Source organism: Cydia splendana, unplaced genomic scaffold (genome assembly GCF_910591565.1).
Source record: "Cydia splendana unplaced genomic scaffold, ilCydSple1.2 scaffold_45_ctg1, whole genome shotgun sequence".
Classification (NCBI taxonomy): Eukaryota; Metazoa; Arthropoda; class Insecta; order Lepidoptera; family Tortricidae; genus Cydia; species Cydia splendana.
In genome coordinates, this window is record NW_026946888.1 from 345029 (window position 1) to 365990 (window position 20962).

The 20962-nt window shown below is 38.9% G+C and overlaps 2 protein-coding genes across 2 annotated transcripts; both read right to left on the bottom strand.

The window, feature by feature from the left end:
* Positions 1-12504: 12504 nt before the first annotated feature.
* LOC134805590 (uncharacterized) lies at positions 12505-17050 on the bottom strand. The gene has a single exon (XM_063778866.1). It carries the CDS (start codon positions 16642-16644, stop codon positions 12505-12507), a length of 4140 nt encoding a protein of 1379 aa, XP_063634936.1. The 5' UTR covers positions 16645-17050.
* On the bottom strand, positions 16678-18081 carry LOC134805591 (uncharacterized). The gene has a single exon (XM_063778867.1). It carries the CDS (start codon positions 18079-18081, stop codon positions 16678-16680), a length of 1404 nt encoding a protein of 467 aa, XP_063634937.1.
* Positions 18082-20962: the final 2881 nt, after the last annotated feature.

Here is a 20962-nt window from a genome sequence, read left to right on the forward strand (position 1 = left end):
AATAATTTAGTTTCTAGAGGATGTTATTTTGATTCTTCTTCTTCTTATCGTGTGAAGGGATCATAACTCAATTGTATTTTGCCAATATTTTGCCACCAACCCCCGGGGGGTAGCTCTTATGAGGTCTTCTGTAGTGCACATAGTTGGACACAGGGAACACTGCATCATATGTTGCGTTGTTTGTAGGTCGCCACATTCGCATAGTGCATCACTTTGTCCTGGGTTGATTCCCCATTTCAGGAGGTTGTCTTTGGATCGGCCAACTCCCGATCTTAGTCTATTTAGAGACTTCCAGGTCACCCATTTTTCTTTTGCGCCAGGTGGTAAGCGCTTGTTAGGTGTTATGTTTAGCGAGTCTTCATTGAGCTGCGATTTCCATGCTACGAGACGGGCCTCTTGTGGCGTTTGGTACACGAGGGCTGGATTGGTGACAAAACTCCTGCGTGACTTCAGCCTGCCGGTTATAGGAGTATGCGAATGTAGTGGGTGTCGGGAATCACGCAGTTGTTTTGCGCGTTCTACAGCGGTTGCCACGTCTCTACTAGGGCTTGCAATTCGAATATTCGAATATTCGAATATGTCGAATATTCGACCTGTTTTGATATTCGAATATTCGGCCGCTCAGGTTTCGAATATTCGAATATTTTTTATTACTAGGTAAAATCTATTTTCATCCGTTATAGTTACAGTTTCTGTGTATTTTGCCGGGTATTAACAGTGAATGAGGAACCGTAGGTACCCAAATACGAAGGAAATAATGTTTTTACTGTATTCCTCTCAATAGGCTTCATGAATACAGTTAACCTAAGAAGTCTCTACGTATGTGAGGAGGAGCGATTCCGCTCATTTGATAGAGATGATCGCGTTTGGTAGGTTTAAGACACCCGGTGATCAGTCGACAGGTTTCGTTGAGAGCAGTATCTACCTGACCTGTGTGTGCAGAGTTCTTTTGATGTTAAGTAATATATTTGTCGGGGCGTGACTCCAGAAGGACGTATTGCAGCGTGACAGTTCATAGTTTTACACGCCTGTATACAATTGATTAGCAATGTTTGGCTACTAGCAATGTTTGCTGTTTGGAAGTTGTAACGAAATTCATAACGTAGAGAGTAACGCCATCTATTGGCGTGTTGTTGAACTAAGATGACAGGTAGAAGGCTTTGGAACGTCATGAGGTTTCTCTTGGGTGAACGTAGGCACGAGTTGGCATTTTTGTCGTTATGTTGGTAGACTGGTCAAGCAGGTTGACCAACTTGACGTTGAGGCGGGAGCACTGGAGCAGCGAGGCTCCGCCGCTGGTGTTTTTCTTGATCGGACCGCGCTAGAGATCGGACGTACTCGTTAGCCAACCTCGTGCCTAACTCGCCACGTTCCTGAAGGCTTATACCTGAAGGATTATTCTGAAAGCTTATAGAATCCAACGTTCTTTATCCATTTAGCTAAGTGTTTTATTCCAAGTGTTATTTTGATTTCTTATGTTTCATTAGAAGCTTACTTTTGTGAAATAAAGAAAGGATGTGTTGTTTTGAAAGGATGTGATCTTTTATTTTACAATAAATCAGTTTGCATCGGAATAGCAATTGGTTCTTTTTATCATTTAGTACTGAAATATAGTAGGCGCTAGTATGGTTAACGAGTTCGAATGCTTATTTCATGCACTAGTAGCATACTAATTTAGCTGTGAAGTAATACATTGAGGTACTATGCCCACTGCCGTCGCCCGTGCCTCCGTCATATTTAAAATTAATTATGACAACAATTAATCGAATTCATAACCGCGAAGGGACTCGCTTGGGTAGGACGGCCGAGCTGTTAGCGTTTATTCTTGTATAAAGTAGAATATTACTTAAATAATAATGATTTTTTGAATATAGCAACATTTTCGCTTTAGTGACATTTATTATACTATCTGGCAACACTACCTCTCACCTCATTGGCTGTCGCTCCTGATTTGTCGAATAACAGCCAATCATGATTCACTAAAAAGGAAGTCGGTAAAATGGTGGGAACTGTAGTTAATAAAAAGGCGAAGGGGCCGTTCGTGAGGTATTCCGTCACGGTGCGTCAAGCAGTTATAACACGAGTGGTGAAAGATAGTGTTGCCTGCTATTAACTAAGGTAGGAGGTAATTGTTCTGCACAGTGTGTGATTAGATGTCTGTAAAATAATTACATTTATTATGAAAATAAAATATTTTTAACTAACTTGGTGTTTCCCTTTTACTAGCCATTCCTGAATACCTAAACCTACATTAAACTCCGACATCAGATCGTGGGATCGTAACGCGAAAGTACTGTGTACCTAAAGAAAATTCGCGGCATTGTGAATGTTGTGATTTGTGATATCGTGGAATTATGAACTGTAGAGTGAATATTTCAATTTGTGCAAAGACGTAAGGTGCAAAGATAATATGTGGTGAAACTGGTGGTTTCCTTTAAATCCTGTTTGGAGTGTCCTGGACATCAAATCGGGTCAGTTCGTTCCATTATGATTTATGATTGTTACGTTGATGATTTATCATTCATGTCGTTAATTTGCGTGCATGAGGTTGGTCCTTAAAAAGTGGATTGTTCCGTTTTACGTATAAGCGGAGATGTTATTCTTGGGTATTTATTATGAAATTGAATCGAGTACTTTATCTCTACTTAAAAACATTGGGGCATTTGTCCGAGTATGTAGCCTGTTTGGAGAATTTGTAATAAATTTCCAAGACAATAAGTCGATGTTTTATATGGCGATTAATGGAGAAAAGATAGGAATTAACTTGAAATTAAATTTGAAATCATTTGCGATAGAGATTTAAGATAACGATCGAAGAGTAATAATCTTCGTTAGCCATTTCCCTGTCTGAAGTTTGCCTGGAGGAGATCGCTGTTTGGCGATGAGTACGCCTGTAGTTACGTACCTACCGGTTTCTATTTGTCCTCGATTCTGTATCATTTTTTGTAGTGAACGGCGAAGCATTTTTATTGTTTTTATTATAAACTCGTGGTTGGGCAAACACTATCGAGATAATGTGAGATTCCTGATTACCTACTAATATTTCTAGACTAGAGTTTTGAATGCGGTATTTAAAACCGAGTATTTATAACCTGTTGTGGAGTCAGTCTTTAGTATACCTACTTTAAAAACTAAAAGAAACATTAAAGTTAGTTTCTCGTTTAATCCATTAATTCATAATGCAATGCTTAATTTTAAGCATTAATACGTAATTACTACGTTGTAAAGAGACATTTCAAGAGGGACTGTTCTTAATGAACTCCTTCTTTAAGAAACAGCCTCAAAGGAAGTTGTCGCGAACATGCGAACCGGCTAATAGTTGCCAGCGTCATGGAGTAGATGGCGCTCGCAGTCATGTTTAAGTTAAATAACCGCTTCTAGGTTATTGTGACTTTTTAGGAAAAGACAAGAGGGTAGACGCCGAATGATAGTAAGAAAGGGAGGTTATGTGCGAACAGATCTACGGAGGGGGAATTTTGCTTTGGGGATCAATTCAACGGCTTTCTTATGGTGTTATTAGATTAATGATGTGCCTCATGTAAATTGTGACTAACGTATATCAGTATTCAGAGTGAACAGTGATCCGAGGGAATTGTTGATGACTAATATGAACTTATGGTAAACTTAGTGTGAGGAATGGGGTCGCTATAAGGGGAGGTTTGGAGGCGACTATGAGGTTCAAGAAACCAGGTGGATAATCAGGTGAAACTTATTTTATATGCAGGTAATAAAGTAGGACACCAGCAATGAGTGAATCGTCATCTCACTAACGTCCAGGCCTCATATAGGCATGTAGTATGATTACATATTGCTAACCAGTATCAGTAAAGTCATCATCTCATTCGATAGGTTAACAAGTATGGTGAGCTTGACGACATGGTGGAGATGCTGGGATTTTATGCACATGCACTGTAATCATCATCAAAAGTAACATATATGAAAGGTCAATTTATATATGCACGTACAACTAAAGAGTTACATTTTTTGGTTTGTTCAGTTCAATTTAATGTTTTATTTCAGGCATGAAATGAAGCCCATATTTATGTAATCCTATTCTTGCAAAAAGGCGTTAAGCAGGCAAATATGTTAGTGGTTCACCGGAGCACATATGCAATTAAGTGCCTACATTTTATTGAACATTCTTGCTCTTTGATATACAAGAGATTGCAAATGTCAGTAAATATATATATAGTTTATAAAAAATAGGTACCTATCTAAATACAAAAATTTCCTTGGTAAATTATATAAATACAAAATTGTTTCAAAAAATTCTACTTGGAATACAAAATACTAAAAAGCTCGCTTTAATCTTTGAAAGCAGTGTGTTAATCAATCAGTCCTATAGAGTGCAAATTTGGAGTTGATTCCTCATGTTAAGCAGTAGAATGGAATTTCAAGTGATGGTTTTGAATGATAAAAATATTTGAAAGCATATGTTATATATTTAACGTTTTACAGCCAGTATTTGTCACTGGTTGATGTGATAAAAATGTTTGTGTCACCAGGGCAGCAAAGTTTATTTTTAACCCACGTGCCTTGAAACCCTCGCAACGCTCAGGATTCCAACATTTCTATGTTATAAGAATGAGAGAGTGGCTAAGATTGTCACATCAGAAAAGATAACACAATATTGGTATGTTTACTATAAATTCTATCAGAGAGGTGTTTATAATCAGTTTTTAAACACTAACTTGGTAAGACTACCTTCAACAAGAGCCATGGAACTGCTTAAGTCTCAGATTTCATTACGTTGAAACCAATCATTACGTACATTTTTCATTAAACATGTCTAAAAACGTGGGTGACGAAACGGACATTCAACTCAAGTTTTAACGCCCTAAGCAGTAGAAATTTACACTTATCAGCAATAATCCTGAACTGAAATATATATATGTGTCGAATACGGATGGTCTCAAAGGCGGTGGGCGCGTGGGGTAGTATCTCGATGTATTACTTCACAGCTAAACCAGTATGCTACCATGCTACCAGTGCATGAAATAAACATTAGGACTCGTTAACCATACTAGTGCCTACTATACTTCAGTACTAAATGTTTAAAAGAACTAATTGCTATGTTTAACTCAAGGGAGCGATATGAAAGTAAAAAGAAACCGTTTAAATCTTCATTCAAGTCAAACTAGGCCGGCTCCAGCCCTACGCCTCTAACATGAGAAGATTTAGCCCTATATGGGACCGGCAACAAACTCAGAGGGACAAATCTTTTCAAAACAAGTTAAAACAACACATAACACATCATTTCTTTATTTCACAAAAGTAAGCTTCTAATGAAACATAAGAAATCAAAATAACACTTGAAATAAAACACTTAGCTAAATGGTTAAAGAACGCGGGATTTTATAAGCTATCAGAATAATCCTTCAGGTATAAACCTTCAGGAACGTAGCGAGTTAGGCACGAGGTTGGCTAACGAGTACGTCCGATCTCTAGCGCGGTCCGATCAAGAAGAACTACCAGCGGCGGAGCCTCTCCGCTCCCGCCTCAGTCAAGTTGGCAAACCTGCTCGACCAGTCTACCAACATACCGACAAAAACGCCAACTCGTGCCTACGCTCACTCGAGAGAAACCTCTCGACGTTCCAAAGCCTTCTACCTGTCATCTTAGTTCAACAACACGCCAATAGATGGCGTTACTCTCTACGCAACTTTATTTCCACAATGCTCCAATAGACGGCGTTACTCTCTACACAACTTTATTTATTTTGTTACAACCAAATAATACGTAGCTCAACATTGCTAATCGATTTTATACAGGCGTCTAAAATAATGAACTATAACGCTGCAATACGTCTTTCTGGTGTCAGGGTCCGACATATGTATATGTCATGTATCAAAGAAAAGGTGAAGAAGCCCTCCAATGGCAATATTTGATAAAAGTAACTAGATTTTTTCTCAAAGTTGTGAATAATCTTATTGTTCTCTTAAATATCATATGATTGGTACCGTTACCATACCTGCTCATGCCTAACAAGTTTAAGTTGAACAGGAGGTTTATATATAATCTATATTTGGGTGTATGTTATGATTATGTTCACAAGAACATGGTTTCATTTTGATATTTATTATGTTTGATGATGTAGTTGACAAGTTGCTTTACTTGTTTAGTTTTAGTTACCTGACCAATCTTTGATAAAGTCATGCACTAATAAAAATTTACGACATTTTGAAAAATAACAGTCTTGAACGATTCACGGTTAAGGGAAAGGTAATCACGGTCTATATCAATAGAATAGAATAGAATAGAATAGAATAGAAAGTAATTTATTCGATAAAGCACACATACACAGGACAAAAATATGAAAAACAATGAAAAAGAATAGGATAACAACAACAATGCAATGACAGCAGACAGAAATTATATACACACAGACTGAAAAATAAATTACACTTGAGTCCAGCAATGTGTGCAGTAAGGAAAAGGCTTTGACTCAGCATATTGTCGCAATTTGCAAGCGAGGCAAAATTGCAACGCTGTTTATTCTGCCAAGGCCTGAGGGAGTGACTTATTATAAACTACACGTAATGAAAAAAAAAAAAAATCAATAAATTAAACGATAAGTAAAGTGCAATAAATAAATAGTAAATATTCGTCCTACCCAAATATAATTAATTTTATTTTTATTGGACGTTAACAACTCTGTGGATAAAATATTGCGTGTTTTTTTTTGTTTGGTGTGTTGTGTTACAGCGTTTAAGTCGGCATAAAAAATATTATTGTTTGATACAATACTGAAAAATATTAGGACAAATATGCTACACTTACAAAAAGAAGAAAAAAAAAAAAAGAGAAAGAAAAAATTACTTAAGTGGAGCGGATTCAATTTGGGTGTCCAAAAGTCTTTGACGCAGTTGCCGTTTAAAACTAAATTTGGAACCGCAGTTTCTAATCGGAGGCGGCAAATCGTTCCAGCACTTGGTAGCCTGGAACCGGAAGCTGCCACGAAATGCAGCACATTTATATTTTGGGGCAATGAGCGGCTTCAAGTTAGCTATAGTCCGTTCTGACCGCCTTTGTTGTCGCCAAATAAGTTTTTCCAGAAGATAAGACGGCTTGCCGTATTTAATTACACCGAACAATAGAGAAGCTAAGTGGAGGTGCTGCCTATGTTCCATTTTAAGTAGCCTTGCATTGCATAGGTAAGGTGAAACCGATGCCCGCGGGGGAATATTAAAACAATAACGGGCACAAGCGTTTTGTACTCTTTGGATCAGCTTTTGAGTTTTTTTGTACAAACACGGGCCGATAACTGTGTCACAGTAGTTAAATTTTGACAGTACGAGAGCTTCGCAGAGTTTTATTCTCATGTCTACCGAAATAAAATGACGTATCCCGTAAAGCACTTTCAGTCTATAAAAACAGTTACGGACCGTGTTAATGACATGTGCCTCGAAACGTAGGTGACAATCCATTACAATGCCAAGATTTCGCGCTTCGTATACTCGCTCAATAGGAAAACCAGCAGCATTTGTACTTTATCGTCGCACTGCGTAAACCCAGAAATCTGTTTTTTACTCCCAAGCACGAGGAATTTAGACTTAGCAGGATTTAAGACGAGGGAGTTTTTCGCAGACCACTGAGCTATGTTAGAGAGATCCTCATTCATACGGTGTATTGCTCCCTCGACGTCGTGTTTATGAAAAGGGACCATCAACTGCAAGTCGTCAGCATATAGATGGAATTTGCTATTTTTGATGCTGTGTGTAATATCAGCCGAGTATAGTATAAATAACAAAGGGCCAAGGATCGAACCTTGGGGCACACCTCTTTTAACAGGCTGGGCGTCGGAAAGTATGACCAACCCATTTGACTTCCTAAGCTCAACAAGTTGCTGGCGGTTAGTGAGATAACTATTGAAGAATTTTATGGTCGAATTCTCAAAACCGTAGTAAGATAACTTTGACAACAAGAGTGTAATATTTAAAGAGTCAAAGGCACGAGAGAAATCGAGCAGCGTTAAAATTGTCCCACTACCTTCGTCCTGAGATGTAAGGATATTATTTACGACATCCGAAAGAGCCGTGCTTGTGCTATGCTGTTTCCTAAAGCCCGATTGCATTTCTGGCAACAGGCAAAAAAGTTCGCAGTACTGAAGCACTTGATCATATACTGCCTTCTCCAGGACCTTTGACAACAAAGGTAATAGACTGATGGGTCGTAAGTCGCGAACACTGGTGGGAGTATTACTTTTGGGTATTGGCCGAACGACAGCAGTTTTCCAGATTTCAGGGAATGTTGATGTCATAATAGCTCTATTAACCATTTCTGTAATGACGGGCAAGGTTTCCGGCAAAGTAAGGATTATCATATCCAACGATATACGATCAATACCCATTGCATTTGATTTAAAACCCATAATAATTTTAGATATCACCAACTCACTGACCGTGCTCAACCTAAAAACTGCAGAGCTGTGCCTATGAAATTCGTAGTAAGTGAGAACTGAAATGTTTTGGCTGCTTGAACCCGGAACGTCAAGAAAATGATTGTTAATTTGTTCCGGATCATTTAAATGATCCGGGAGGTCCACTGTATCCTTCTTACTGGGAAGCACAAAACTCTTTAAATTCGACCACAGACTTTTTGTGTTTTTTAAGTGTTTATTTACATGGTGTTCATAGAAGGCTCTTTTTTCAAAATAAAGACTAGTGTTGAAAAGATTTTTTAAGGACTTGTACTGTTCTCTATGTGCTTCGTCATTTGATTTGCGGTATAGAGCATGAGCGTTATCTCTCAATTCTTTAATGTGCCGCAAATTGCTCGTGAACCATGGTGTAGGTTTGTGCCGAACCGTTACTATTTTTACCGCAGCGTAAGAGTCGAACAACTCAATAATATGATTGTTAAAAACAAGAACCATGTCACTCACATTAGGTATTGAGACTAAGTTCCTCCAGTCAAAAGCAGAGAGCTCAGCGTTAAAACCAGCCAGGTCGATGTCTTTAAGCGGTCTATATTGGATGACAGTAGGGGTTAGTTTAGGTTTTTGAATTTTTAAATCTGCTGTTATAACGGCATGAGCTCCAAGCTCTGGTATGTACTTCACGTCAATGTTTGAAATTTTTGCATTCGTGCAAATCAAATCAATTAGAGTAGAACTAGTTTGCGTGAAATGAGTCGGTTGAGTGACATGATTTCGAAGACCAACGCATTTTAGAAAATTGAGAAACTTAACAGCTGACACCTCCATACTATTTCCTAAATTTACATTAAAATCACCTGAAAGAATAATTTGATCGTATTGGACAAATGATAAGATTGATTCCATGAGTGCTTCAATAAACGAGTCTAAGTTTACCCAAGGCGGACGGTAAGCTGTGCCGATAATAAAGCGCGTCGATTTAATGTTAAGAGAAATCCACATTTGTTCTATGTCAGCGCTAGTAGGCGGATGTGGCTGTGTCCGAGCCCGAATACCGTTTCTGACGTAGAAGCCGACCCCGCCACCGCGCTCGCGCAGCTCGGGAGGGCGCGGTACGTGCCGCAGTCGATAGCCAGGCAGGCGCGGCGCTCGCCCCTCCTCACCCCGCCTCAGCCATGTTTCATTGATCGAAATAATATCGGGCCGTATGTCTTCGAACGCTATCAAAAACTCGTCGTGACGGGTACCTAGGGAGCCTGCGTTCCAGTGGCTAATTTTAAAGTACTTGTTACCCTCGAACACGAAAAATATAATAAACAATGCCCGATGGAGATGATTGACAGTGATAAATAAAAACAATAGTACACGTAGGAGTATAACGCTGACAAAAAACACAGTAAGTATACCTTTTATTGAGTGTTAAGCATATAAATAATAAAAAGAGATAATAAATGTTATATAATATGTTTGTTATTTTCAGGCGGCATGAACTATGAGTCAAATAAGACCGACTTGGGACAAAAAGGCACATGATTGCTGAACACCGTGTGAGAAATAAACTAAGTCTTATTGTTATGTCATAATAAACAATGCAATGTAAACAGAGACGTATACGAAACTTAAGGTAGGCTGAAAGGAAATGGCCCTTGCTTACAAACAAACCAGGCGTTAAAAACAAGGTGCATGAATATAAAAACAGAGATAAAAATAAGTGGCTAAAAAAAAAAAAAGTCATCAAACAGCGACACTGGTAAAAATCTTGCTTATGTCCGTTTCTGTGCGTACTCGGTGCGCAGACGTGTCCTTGTTACGACGAACATATATACGTCCGTCTTTCGTCCAGCTATACCTCCAGTCCAAGCGCCGGCACTCCTGACGAGCAAGGTAAAAGAGCGACCTGTTCTGCCTAGTAAGTCGCTCGTTTACATAGAACCGCCTCGGGCTGCCCTGCAGGCCGAAGTCCGACGTGTCGGCTCCGCGCCGCACCCTCGCAGCGCGCAGCAAGTCGCCGCGGGGCCCGCGCCGGGCCAGTCGAACTACCAGAGGGCAATATATTTTGAATTAAAATTTGCTGGTCGATTTGTGAACCAGAATGGATCCTTTCAAACAGCGACTTTATCACCTGAGCTAGAAGATTCAAATTATGCAGTTGATCAACAATTTAACATTACTAATTACATCGGTTTTTAAATTGGGTTCTTAGGTGACGATTATGACCTTTTTCGTAATTTAATTCAATGTAAGACATAAATGAAATCGCATAAATGATTAGATCTGTTAAAATAATTATATGCGATTTTTTTTGGCATCCATGCCTTTGCAATTTTGTTTGTAACGTTGCATGAGTTAAGATCTTAATATTAAAATAATAAGAATCATAATCTCACATTCATTGTTCTGTGTGGCCGAATAGTTTTAGTACCAAATTGAAAGTTTATTTTTAATGCGGGTAGTTGATATTACCACGGACTAGTCTAACTAGTCCGTGATATTACTTATGGCTTACCAACTGTTGTTGCTTACAAACCAGTTTAGGTCTGACCTCCGATTTTGTATATATTCTATTACATCGGTATTTAGTTAAATTGGTGGTAAACAATATTTTTTGTGATCAAGAAGTTCCACGCCAAGTTAATTCTTACTGGATTGCATGTTTTTCTAGAAGATGCATTGCTTGCAGAATACCCGCTTCATCACAAATTATCAGCTCAGCCATGATTAAACTAGTCGTGAGCGCAAGTGTGGTGAAATGACAACAATTTATACTGCGTATCTTTTCATGAAACGAATGTATCATGTTTAACGTATTAGCCTTATACTTATATGGTCAATATTTTTACAACAACACAATATTCTTTATTGCTCACCAATATGTAAAGGAACTTAACACATATCACTTATACTATGGTGCACAACGGGCGGTCTTATCGCTAAAAGATTGATATCTTCCAGACAAACAAACCAGGCTATTATAATGGTATGTTTTGCGGATCCATATTTTCACTGGGCTTTAATCAGAACCATTGAGTTTAATTAAAAACTCGAATTTAACACTCACCTCGTTTGAAGGACTAGAACCACTCATATCATAAGAGATGTTAATATTGTCGCGTTACGCCTGTCTTTATGGGAAGTTATGTAACTACAGTGGTAGAGTAAATTAGACATGACATGCGTCGCGATGGAATGAGATAAAGATGTTTGAATCTTACCTTTATCTCCTGGTCTATGCCTGGGGTTCTAGCATCTATTGCCCTCAGGAAACTCGTGCTCGCAGGATAGGCCACGCCTGCGGGGTTCCAGCGCACCACCTGAAGTTTTAAGTGATTTATGACATCACCGTTATCACTGAGCATCTCGGGATATCTTTTGGGGATTCTACTACTAAATCAGATTGGCATGATTAGATCTATGTTAAGTATAAGTGTCAATAGGCTTCAGTCAGTCAGTCATGTCCCAGAGATCATACTTCTCCCACAGGCAATTCAACACCTCGGTACCGCAACCACAGGGGTACCGACTTAACATATCAGCCTCGTCAGGCTCTAGGCACACCGTATAGGTTGCCGTCAGGCCTCGTCAGGCACTAGCTCACGGGCATCACATCCACAGGGATGCCCTTCTCCACTCTCCAATAACACATGAGCCCCACAACCACTGGGGGGCCCCACATCTGCCTTCTATACCCAAGTCCACCGTACCTCTCGTACGGTGGTGATCTCCCTCGTAACTCTAGCCAAGTAGTGGACATGTCAACAATCAAGTTACGGGGACAAACATTCATAGAAGGTATTTAGTTTAAGGGACATCTAGGTAAGACTGAATAGTTACGTTATGAGCTTACGTTACGTGTTCATGATATAAAGCAAAGCAAATACAAGCAAGTGGAGAATACTCAGCTTTAGGGAAACCAGCCCATGTGGTTTCCTGCTTCGTAGGATGAACCTCGATAAATAACCTCACGAACACACTTCACTGTTCCTCACGTTACGGCGGCAAAGTCTGACTGTTCATTAGCTACGTGTACGGAAGCAGTGATGACCATAGAGTGTTCCATAGACTAGACCTGGTATACTCACCATAGATACACTACTTCCTGGTAGGGTTGCCAGCGGTGAATATAGATGTTAGACGTCATCGCAGTGCCTGGCACTCGCGACACTCCCGAAGACCGGCAGAAGTGAAGACAGGGATTGCGTCCACAGCCGGATCTTCTCTCGGGCTTTGGCGGCGGCATCCCTTTGCTGCCGTGGTCGAGGAGATGCGCCAGTGTCATCATCAGCATTTGATCCATTGTCTGTCTCAATATTATTAGGCGAAGTGACTCTCTCTAGAGTACACTCTTCACTTATACCTGCTGTATCATATAAAGTTTCCTTATCCCCTTCATCATTAAAAGGCATGTCGCCCAAATTATCGACTTCGAGGTCGATGTCTAAAATTTGTGAATCTTCAAGAACTCTTGAGTCTTCTTTATTTACCGTTGATGTAGCAGCTTCTTCGCTTGTCACATCTTCTACTTCTAATGGATACAATTGTGCTAAAGAACGAGTATATACTTTATTCCCTACCTTAACGCGGGCGACACGACACATATTGTCGCTCCCCTTTTCAAGAGATATAATTTTCCCTACTTTCCAGTCTTGTCTATTTTTGTTATCGGCCTTAATTTGTACTACTTGGCCCTCTGATGGTTCAAGCTTGGATGTGCACCTAGGTTGTTTAGGAGAGTGTGAATACCTTTCTCTCAGGCTCAAAAGGTACCGATCTATGAACATTCTTTTAAACTCTTCCAATATGCTGATACCTTTCTTCCAGCTTTGTACTAGATCACTCTTCGTCTGTGTTTCTAGAGGTAAGGATCCATCACTCCCGGTGTCTGTTATTATGGTTCTTCCCATAGCGATGAAATCAGACGGCCTAAGTATATGTTCTACATCTTCGTCGACATATGTTAGCGGTCGAGTGTTGACAACAGCTTCAATTTCCTTGACTACGGTACTTATTTGATTGTCCGTAAGAAGATGTTTCTGAAGAGTCGTCCTCATGCAGACTTTGACCATACCCACAAGTCTCTCATAGAAGCCCCCGAACCATGGTGCTAATTGAGGGATGAAACGCCACTTAATCTTCTTTTCTATACAATAAGGTCGTGTCATAACTTCGGATATTAATTTAAAATTAGTGGCATTGTCAGATGTTATTACTGTGGGTACGTTCCTAGTAGCTATGAATCTTCTTAAGGCGAGAAGTCCTTCCTCTGCTGTCAAATCTCTCACGACTTCCAGATGTATGGCGCGTACGGCAAGACAGGTAAATAGGCAAATCCACCTCTTCTCCGTTCCTAATTGGGTTTTAACTAGTATCGGGCCTAGATAGTCTATCCCTGTAAAAGTAAAAGGTTCCGTGTAGTTGACCCTTTCAGGAGGTAAAGCCGGTGTAGGCGGTAGTTTAAATGGTCCACCCCGTTGTTTGATGCATTGACTACATTTACTTATGACGTTAAGAACTCGCTTCTTTCCTTGTGGTATCCAGAAGTTCTGACGAATTATACTAAGAGTGTGGGCGGCTCCGACATGATAATTATCATTATGAGTTCTCATAATGATATTATCAGTATATGTACTCTTAGGAGGTAGTAAGATTGGATATCGTTTGTCGTACGTCCAATTAGCGTATTGGAATCGCCCCTTGCTTCTTAGTATTCCATCTTCATCTATAAAAAGACCTAGATTTCTTTTTAGGCTAGTCTCTTTTCCTGCTAGTTCTTCGGGAAAGTACTTAGCTTGGACTTCTTTGATCTCTGAAACCTTAGTATATACGATGCCGATGTCTTCGTGCGTCCCTTCTTTAGGTCCAGTTCTTAAGCTGTCATCTTTATGTGTCGTTTCTTCAGATCCAATACTTAAACTACCAGTTTCATCCTGTATCTCTCTGTCGTCAAGTTCTATTTCCATTGGAATGCTCGACAGACCCTCCCCAACCAAAAGAGAAGTGTTACTTGACGGACTGACAGGCCATTCTACTGAGTCTTTCAATAAGAACTCGGGTCCTGCCAACCATTTCTCCAGTTCCTCCTTTGGTTGTGCGGGCCTGGTAGCCACGTCCGCTGGGTTTAAATCCGTTGGAACATATCGTACCTTCAGTTCTTTGTTTTTCTTCATTTCTTGTATTCTTCTTGATACGAACGGTGTTAGAAGTTTATCTGAGTAGTACCAACTGATTACAATTTGACTGTCCGTCCAGAGGATCTGTTCAGTTATTTCGCCTTGTAGTGACTTCTTAACGTACTGGATTAAACGATGACCTATAAGAGATGCAATAAGCTCTAATCTTGGGATCTTCAAATGATCCTGATCTTTAATTGGTATCAGTCTTGATTTTCCTATAACGAAGTTTCTCTGGTTGCCCTGCACTATGTAGACAACCGCTGCATATGCTTTAGTCGAAGCGTCTGTGAAGCAATGGATGGAATAGCTCTTCAGCCGAAGGTTCTCTACACAGCACCGGGGAACACAGGTGTCCTTTAAGTTCTTAAGTTCTTTCTGTACATCAATCCATCTCTTCGCTTCATCTCCAGTTAAAGGGTTATCCCATTTTAATTTAAGTTTCCACAAGTCCTGTAGAAGAAGTTTCGCTGATAATGTAGAGGGTGCTGCATACCCACAAGGGTCGTACACTGACGCGATGCATTGTAGAACTCCTCTCTTTGTACTAGGATACTCACGTTCCTTCAGTCGCAAGTGAAGTGTATCTGATTCTAAGTTCCAGTCCAGTCCGAGTATCTTAACTATTTTATCTTGACAGCTGTCTGGAACCTGTTCTATGAAGTCACATGAGTTAGAGCTCCACTCCCTCAAGTTCATTGACATTTGTTGAAACTCTTGTTTTGTGGCGCTATATAAATCTATAGCTTCTTCTACAGTATCTGTTCCAGTCACCATATTATCCACATAGATGTCATGAGCAACACGTTGTATACTCTCTAAGCTAGATTTAGATAAGTGGTATTTAATTGTGGCGTTCAGTAAGAACGGGCTGCTGATCACACCGAATGGGACTCTACAGAACCTCATATGTATTAAATTATTATTTTTTACTGGTTTATCTAGATCCTTGATCCAAAGGAATCTAGTTACGTCACGGTCCTTAGCTTGTAAACCTATTTGTAGAAATGCTTTCTCGACATCTGCACAAATACCTATGTTATGTGATCTAAACTTCAACAATATTCCTGTTAACTCTTCCAGCATTAAGGGACCACAGTAAAGGCACTGATTTAAGCTCTTATTGTCCTTGATTTTAGATGACGCGTCGTATACTATGCGCGGAGGCTTATTCTTCTGTATGACACAGTGGTGTGGTAGGTAGTGAACGGGATGACTTGGGCTAACAACCTCTTCCTCCGGTACGACTTCTATTATTCCTAATTTCTCTTGTTCTTTAATTAATTCGTCGTACGAAGTCAATGTGTCAGCTTCTAGACGTTTAATTAAACTCACAAGTCGTCCTAGCGCCAAACCGAAGTTAGGATCCAAGTCTGGAGGGTATTCTACCCATGGCCACGAGACTTGGTATCTGCCATGTTCAAACCGGGTCGTCTCGTTGAAGTGACGCAAGGCTTCTTCCTCTCTGCTCTCTTTCGGAGAGTCCACGATGCCAATTGTTTCCAGATCCCATAGTTCCTTTAGATTTACACCTTCTAATGGTAAATCAGGTTTATTTCTTCCTATGTCCAAGTTAGTCTGACAATAGGTGATGATTTCCAAGTTATTATCTGGTTCTATCTCTGGTTTTCCTCCGAAAGTCCATCCAAACTTGGTGTTAATCATGAAAAGATCTTCCTTTAATTCTATTATCTCGGGTAATAACAGAGATAGATAGTAGTCGTTACCCACTAAAAGGTCTATCCGGTCACCGAAGGATCCATCATCAGCTAACTTATATTCCGGATTCCATAATCTACGGTCAGGTCCTAAGTATGGAACGCCTCTTGCAATCACAGGAACAATGTTGACATTAATTGAAACAATTTCACCGGTTTGTGTTACCATCTGGATCTTAACTTTGGGACTTTCCACTTCTTGAGGTGTATTGGTACCAAAAATAAATATAGTAAGATGACTATCTTCTATGGTTACCAAGTTGAATTTCCTTGCGAAGTCCTTTGTAATGTAAGATCTCATGCTTCCTCCGTCAAGCAGTACCCTACCTTTATGCCTGTTGTTGTTTCCTTCAGCAGTTATCTCTATAATGGCTGTTTGCATAACGGTAGGTCGCACATCGTTTACTAGGCCTAGTCACAAAGGAATGTTAGGCTTGGAGGCTTCGTTGCTTTCTGTGACATTTCCAGGTGTCTTTGTTGTGCTCGCCTGCGCTTCTGTAGTCTTTGTTGATGTCATCTCTGTCAGAGCCTTTGGACACAGAAGTAGGTGATGGTAGTTATTTCCACAGCCGGCGCAGGGTTTTTTCGATTTGCACGTTCTTCCAAAATGTCCTCTTTCCATGCATCTGTAACATCGAGCTACAAGCCTATTTTTCCTATCCCTTATTGTGGTATACTTCTTACATTTCGCAGAGTCATGTTCTGCTCCACAGAACAAGCATGATATCCTGAACCTCTTTCCAGATGGTTCCGTTGAAGAATTTCTTTCTTGGTTACTTCCAAACTTCCTTTTCACCCCTTGGTTTCTTGAATTTGAAGCATAATTGTTTCGCTGCCTATAACTATTATTCTTAAATCTATAGTTATTTCTTCCTCTTCCAAATTTAGGGTTATTAAATCTTTCACTGACGTGCAGTGTCTCCGTAGTGTAGTTGCCTGAAGTACTTTCACTTGTTTGGGAGATGAATCGACTGGCGTCTTCCTTGGCGGATATTAGCTTCTCTAGCTCCTTTCTTATTTCCGGAACTGAATCGTCCTGGACTCTTTTCTTCAGTTCATAGACTATTTCTTCTGGGAACTTTTCCAGTATTACAAACCGAAGGTAGCTGTGCGTGTCGTCTTCGCCTAAGGAACTTAACACTCTAAGATGGGTCTCTATCTCGTTCAGAATATTCCGGCAACTGCTAGTGGAACTGTCGGCCGGTTTAATTTTGCTCAAAGCAGAGTAATGGGCATCTTTGACAAGCTCCACGCGTCCGTATCTTTCTTTCAACGTGTTGACAGCTATGGTGTAGTTCCTGTTGGTGATTCCTAGCCCTTCGATCAGCTTCTTAGCTTCTCCTTTTACAGCAGAATTGAGATACATAAACTTATCTACATCACTTAGTCTTCTACTATCAACTAAGGAGACGAACTGATCCCAAAACTGGTGCCAGGTTAGAACGTCACCGTGGTACTCCGGTAGATTCAGTTTAGGTAGCTTTCCCGATACAGGCATGGCAGCTTCTTTTGATGTGGCTCGAGCTCTTCTGATCCTCACTTGCAGCTCACATAACTCTTCTTCAGCTGTCAGCTGGATCGTAGAAATCCTGGAGATCTCATCGGCATCAGGCTGATTAGCCATCCTAAAGTAGTTATTCATTTCGGCTTTTATTCTACTCAAGCTGCTTTCTAGCTTGGAGACGACAATTTCCATTTCCAGGAGAAACTCGTCCGTAGGGGAACCAGGTATGATACTCAATATCTCCCTCGCCTTGACAGACAAACTCTCTAAATGTCCAGTAGTAAACCGAAGTGCGGTTTTCAAGCCTTCCTCCATGTTGATTACTAACGTAGATACAGACCTGTAATATACACACATCAAATAGTAACACCACATTGTACACCGCTCAATGTACAATGTCCCAGGGAAGATAATTCAAGAGACAAAATATATAATTTTGTTATTCGTAGCATAGTGTCGCAGGCATATAGCGCGTAGGCAGGTTTATATGTGTTAGTTGTTGTTATTCCATAAGCATTGTATGTGTCCAGCATAACTCAAACTTTCATTCCATAAAATTACTTAAATCTAAGGGTTCAACGTTAGTTGGTCGAGGTCGCATGCTGACAGCTCTTGATAGGTCAATAATCGTTTCAATTATTTGTGTGAACAAACCTATTTATTAATTTAAAGTGGGCTAAATGTTCCCAAATGTGTACCTATTCCAAAATTAAAAAACTAATATTCCAAGGAAATTTTAAATACTAGCAAATTTTCTAATAATTATTCATTAAGTCATCACCAAGTCTATTTGGAAATAAAAAGGGTAACTTACTAATCATGATTTGTGTATATTTGTGTCAAAAGAATTAAATTAATTAATTATAGATTGAAAGTGCCTTTATGTTGTAAATGTCACTAAAGAAACCTTCCATCCTATTTTATGTGTCAAAATAAATGAAGTAATCATAGATTGAAAGTGTCTTTATGTTGTAAATGTCACTAAAGAAACTTTCCATCCAATAAAATTATTTTAACCATTGATGTATATCTCAGGATTGGCCTTACGGGCAATAATATTGTCCACAAAGTTAATTAAATTTCTTATGAATTTATGATGTTGAATTAACACTGACTCTAATATTGTAAATCAAGTAGATAGGTGTGTATGTCTCTATATTTATTCACTACTTATTTTGTGTATGAACTATTGAAGCATAATAACTTTCAAAGAAATCTATAATTTCAAAGTGTGTTCACTGTGTTCTAACAAAGTCAAAAGTTAAGAAATATTTAACCAAGTATTTATATCACATAATGACAATAATAGTGTAATTATTTAATTTTAAGTTTGATTTTTATTTTAATTTTAAGTTTCACTTTATTTATTTGTATTGCTCTTCAATTCCTACAACCTACATCATGTAAAAGCACTGATGTTAAAAGAAAACACTGTCACATATAACCGCTGTAAATTAACACACAAAGCATTCACAAAAATATAAGCATGGGTAAACAGGGGGTTTTGGGTTTGTAAAAAATAAACACACAAATATTTATTTAATCACACATAGCAAAAGCAGTTCCCAAAATTTGTGAAACTCCTGGCGGACAATATAAAGAAATCTCAACGTATGATGAAATTACTGGAATGAAGTTGAAATTCCTTTCCGTTCACTTTTCATTCGCTTGAGCACGCATTTGACTTTACTTTTAAATAAAACATTAATATCATGATATGAATGTATAACTGATGGTCAGGAATATTACTTATTACTTTATTAAAATAATGTTGCTTTGATCATAGCAAGAATTCTACTATAAGGTTAGATTGATTATGATATTTAGTAAAAATATAGTGAAGTAGGTACTAATTTCTATAAGAATTTACTTGTTTATATTAATCAAGAAATTAATTTATTGGAACTAAACAAATGAAGGTAAATTAAGCAAATTTATCACACAATTATACTCAAATGTATTACTCTTTTCGCTTAAGTGCTCATGAATCTAATATCAAATATAGATCATTAATATGTAGCGGCGAAATAAGCCCTAAGCAAGGCGTATCGGGTTGCAGGCACATGTCTCGATATGCAGCTTCTCGGTCCTCGCATGAACAAAAGCTAGATGAATTCGTAAATAACATGTACTTACAGTGAAACAGACGGGATCTCGCCTCAGATGACACCGGGCAGACGTAGCGCTGGCTTAGTGGGAAGTAGGTAGGTGGCGGCTATAGGCCTACAGGTATCAAAAAATATTATGTCAAACAAAGATAAAAACTAAGTTAATAAGAGAGGGAGGTCTTCACCTTAACTAGCATCATCAAATTTTGACAAGGTTTTCACAAACAGGTTAAATTCTAACTAGAAATCCTCAAAAAAGTTTGAAAAAGGAACTTGAATAGCCTATGGCGTCTACAGTAATTAGGAAATCGCGATAAATTTTGATATTCGCGTGATACCTTTATTTGATTTGTGTTCTCGAATGAACAATCTAAAAGTTTCTTTATTTAAAATAATTAAAAGAACTTACCCCGCAGCAGAATGAAGTTTATAAGTTTCTCGCCGAGTCACTCAAGTCGTAGTCAACGTAAAATGGCGGACCCACGCTATAGGGTGTTACGTGCGTGTACGAACTCGATGAGCCGACAATACCAACACAACAAACCAAACCGTTTCCGATATTTGTAATTGTGTCGTAATAAAATAAACCTTAGATCGATGAAAATAAAGCTCATAATGGTTATATTCTTCTAATTTTCTTATAGATGAAGTAAAATGTGAAATAATAATTATTACTAGGTTTTATACCTATTCAAGTTTATTAATCATTAAATTAATGAAGACGAATAAAGAAATATATTTTAACATATTTAAATGATTTAAAGGAATAATAATATCAACGATTGACCAACCAAGCGCCCTGCAGTTTACGTTCTCATAAACCCACGTAATTCTAACTTAAGTACTATTACAACCATTTTACTTAATAACAATACATAATTCATTATTCCACGCTATATTTTGATAATTTTCTTGAGTATATATCCTTTTTGCGAAAATAAGTACATTATTGTACTCCGTAGTTGTTCCGGTCCTCACTCGGGGGTTGCCGTTCTAAAAACTTTATTCAGTATCGATGATTATGATTATAAATCGAATGAGTCAAACAACATTCGATCTCTTCATTGATCGAATCGATCGTTTATCGA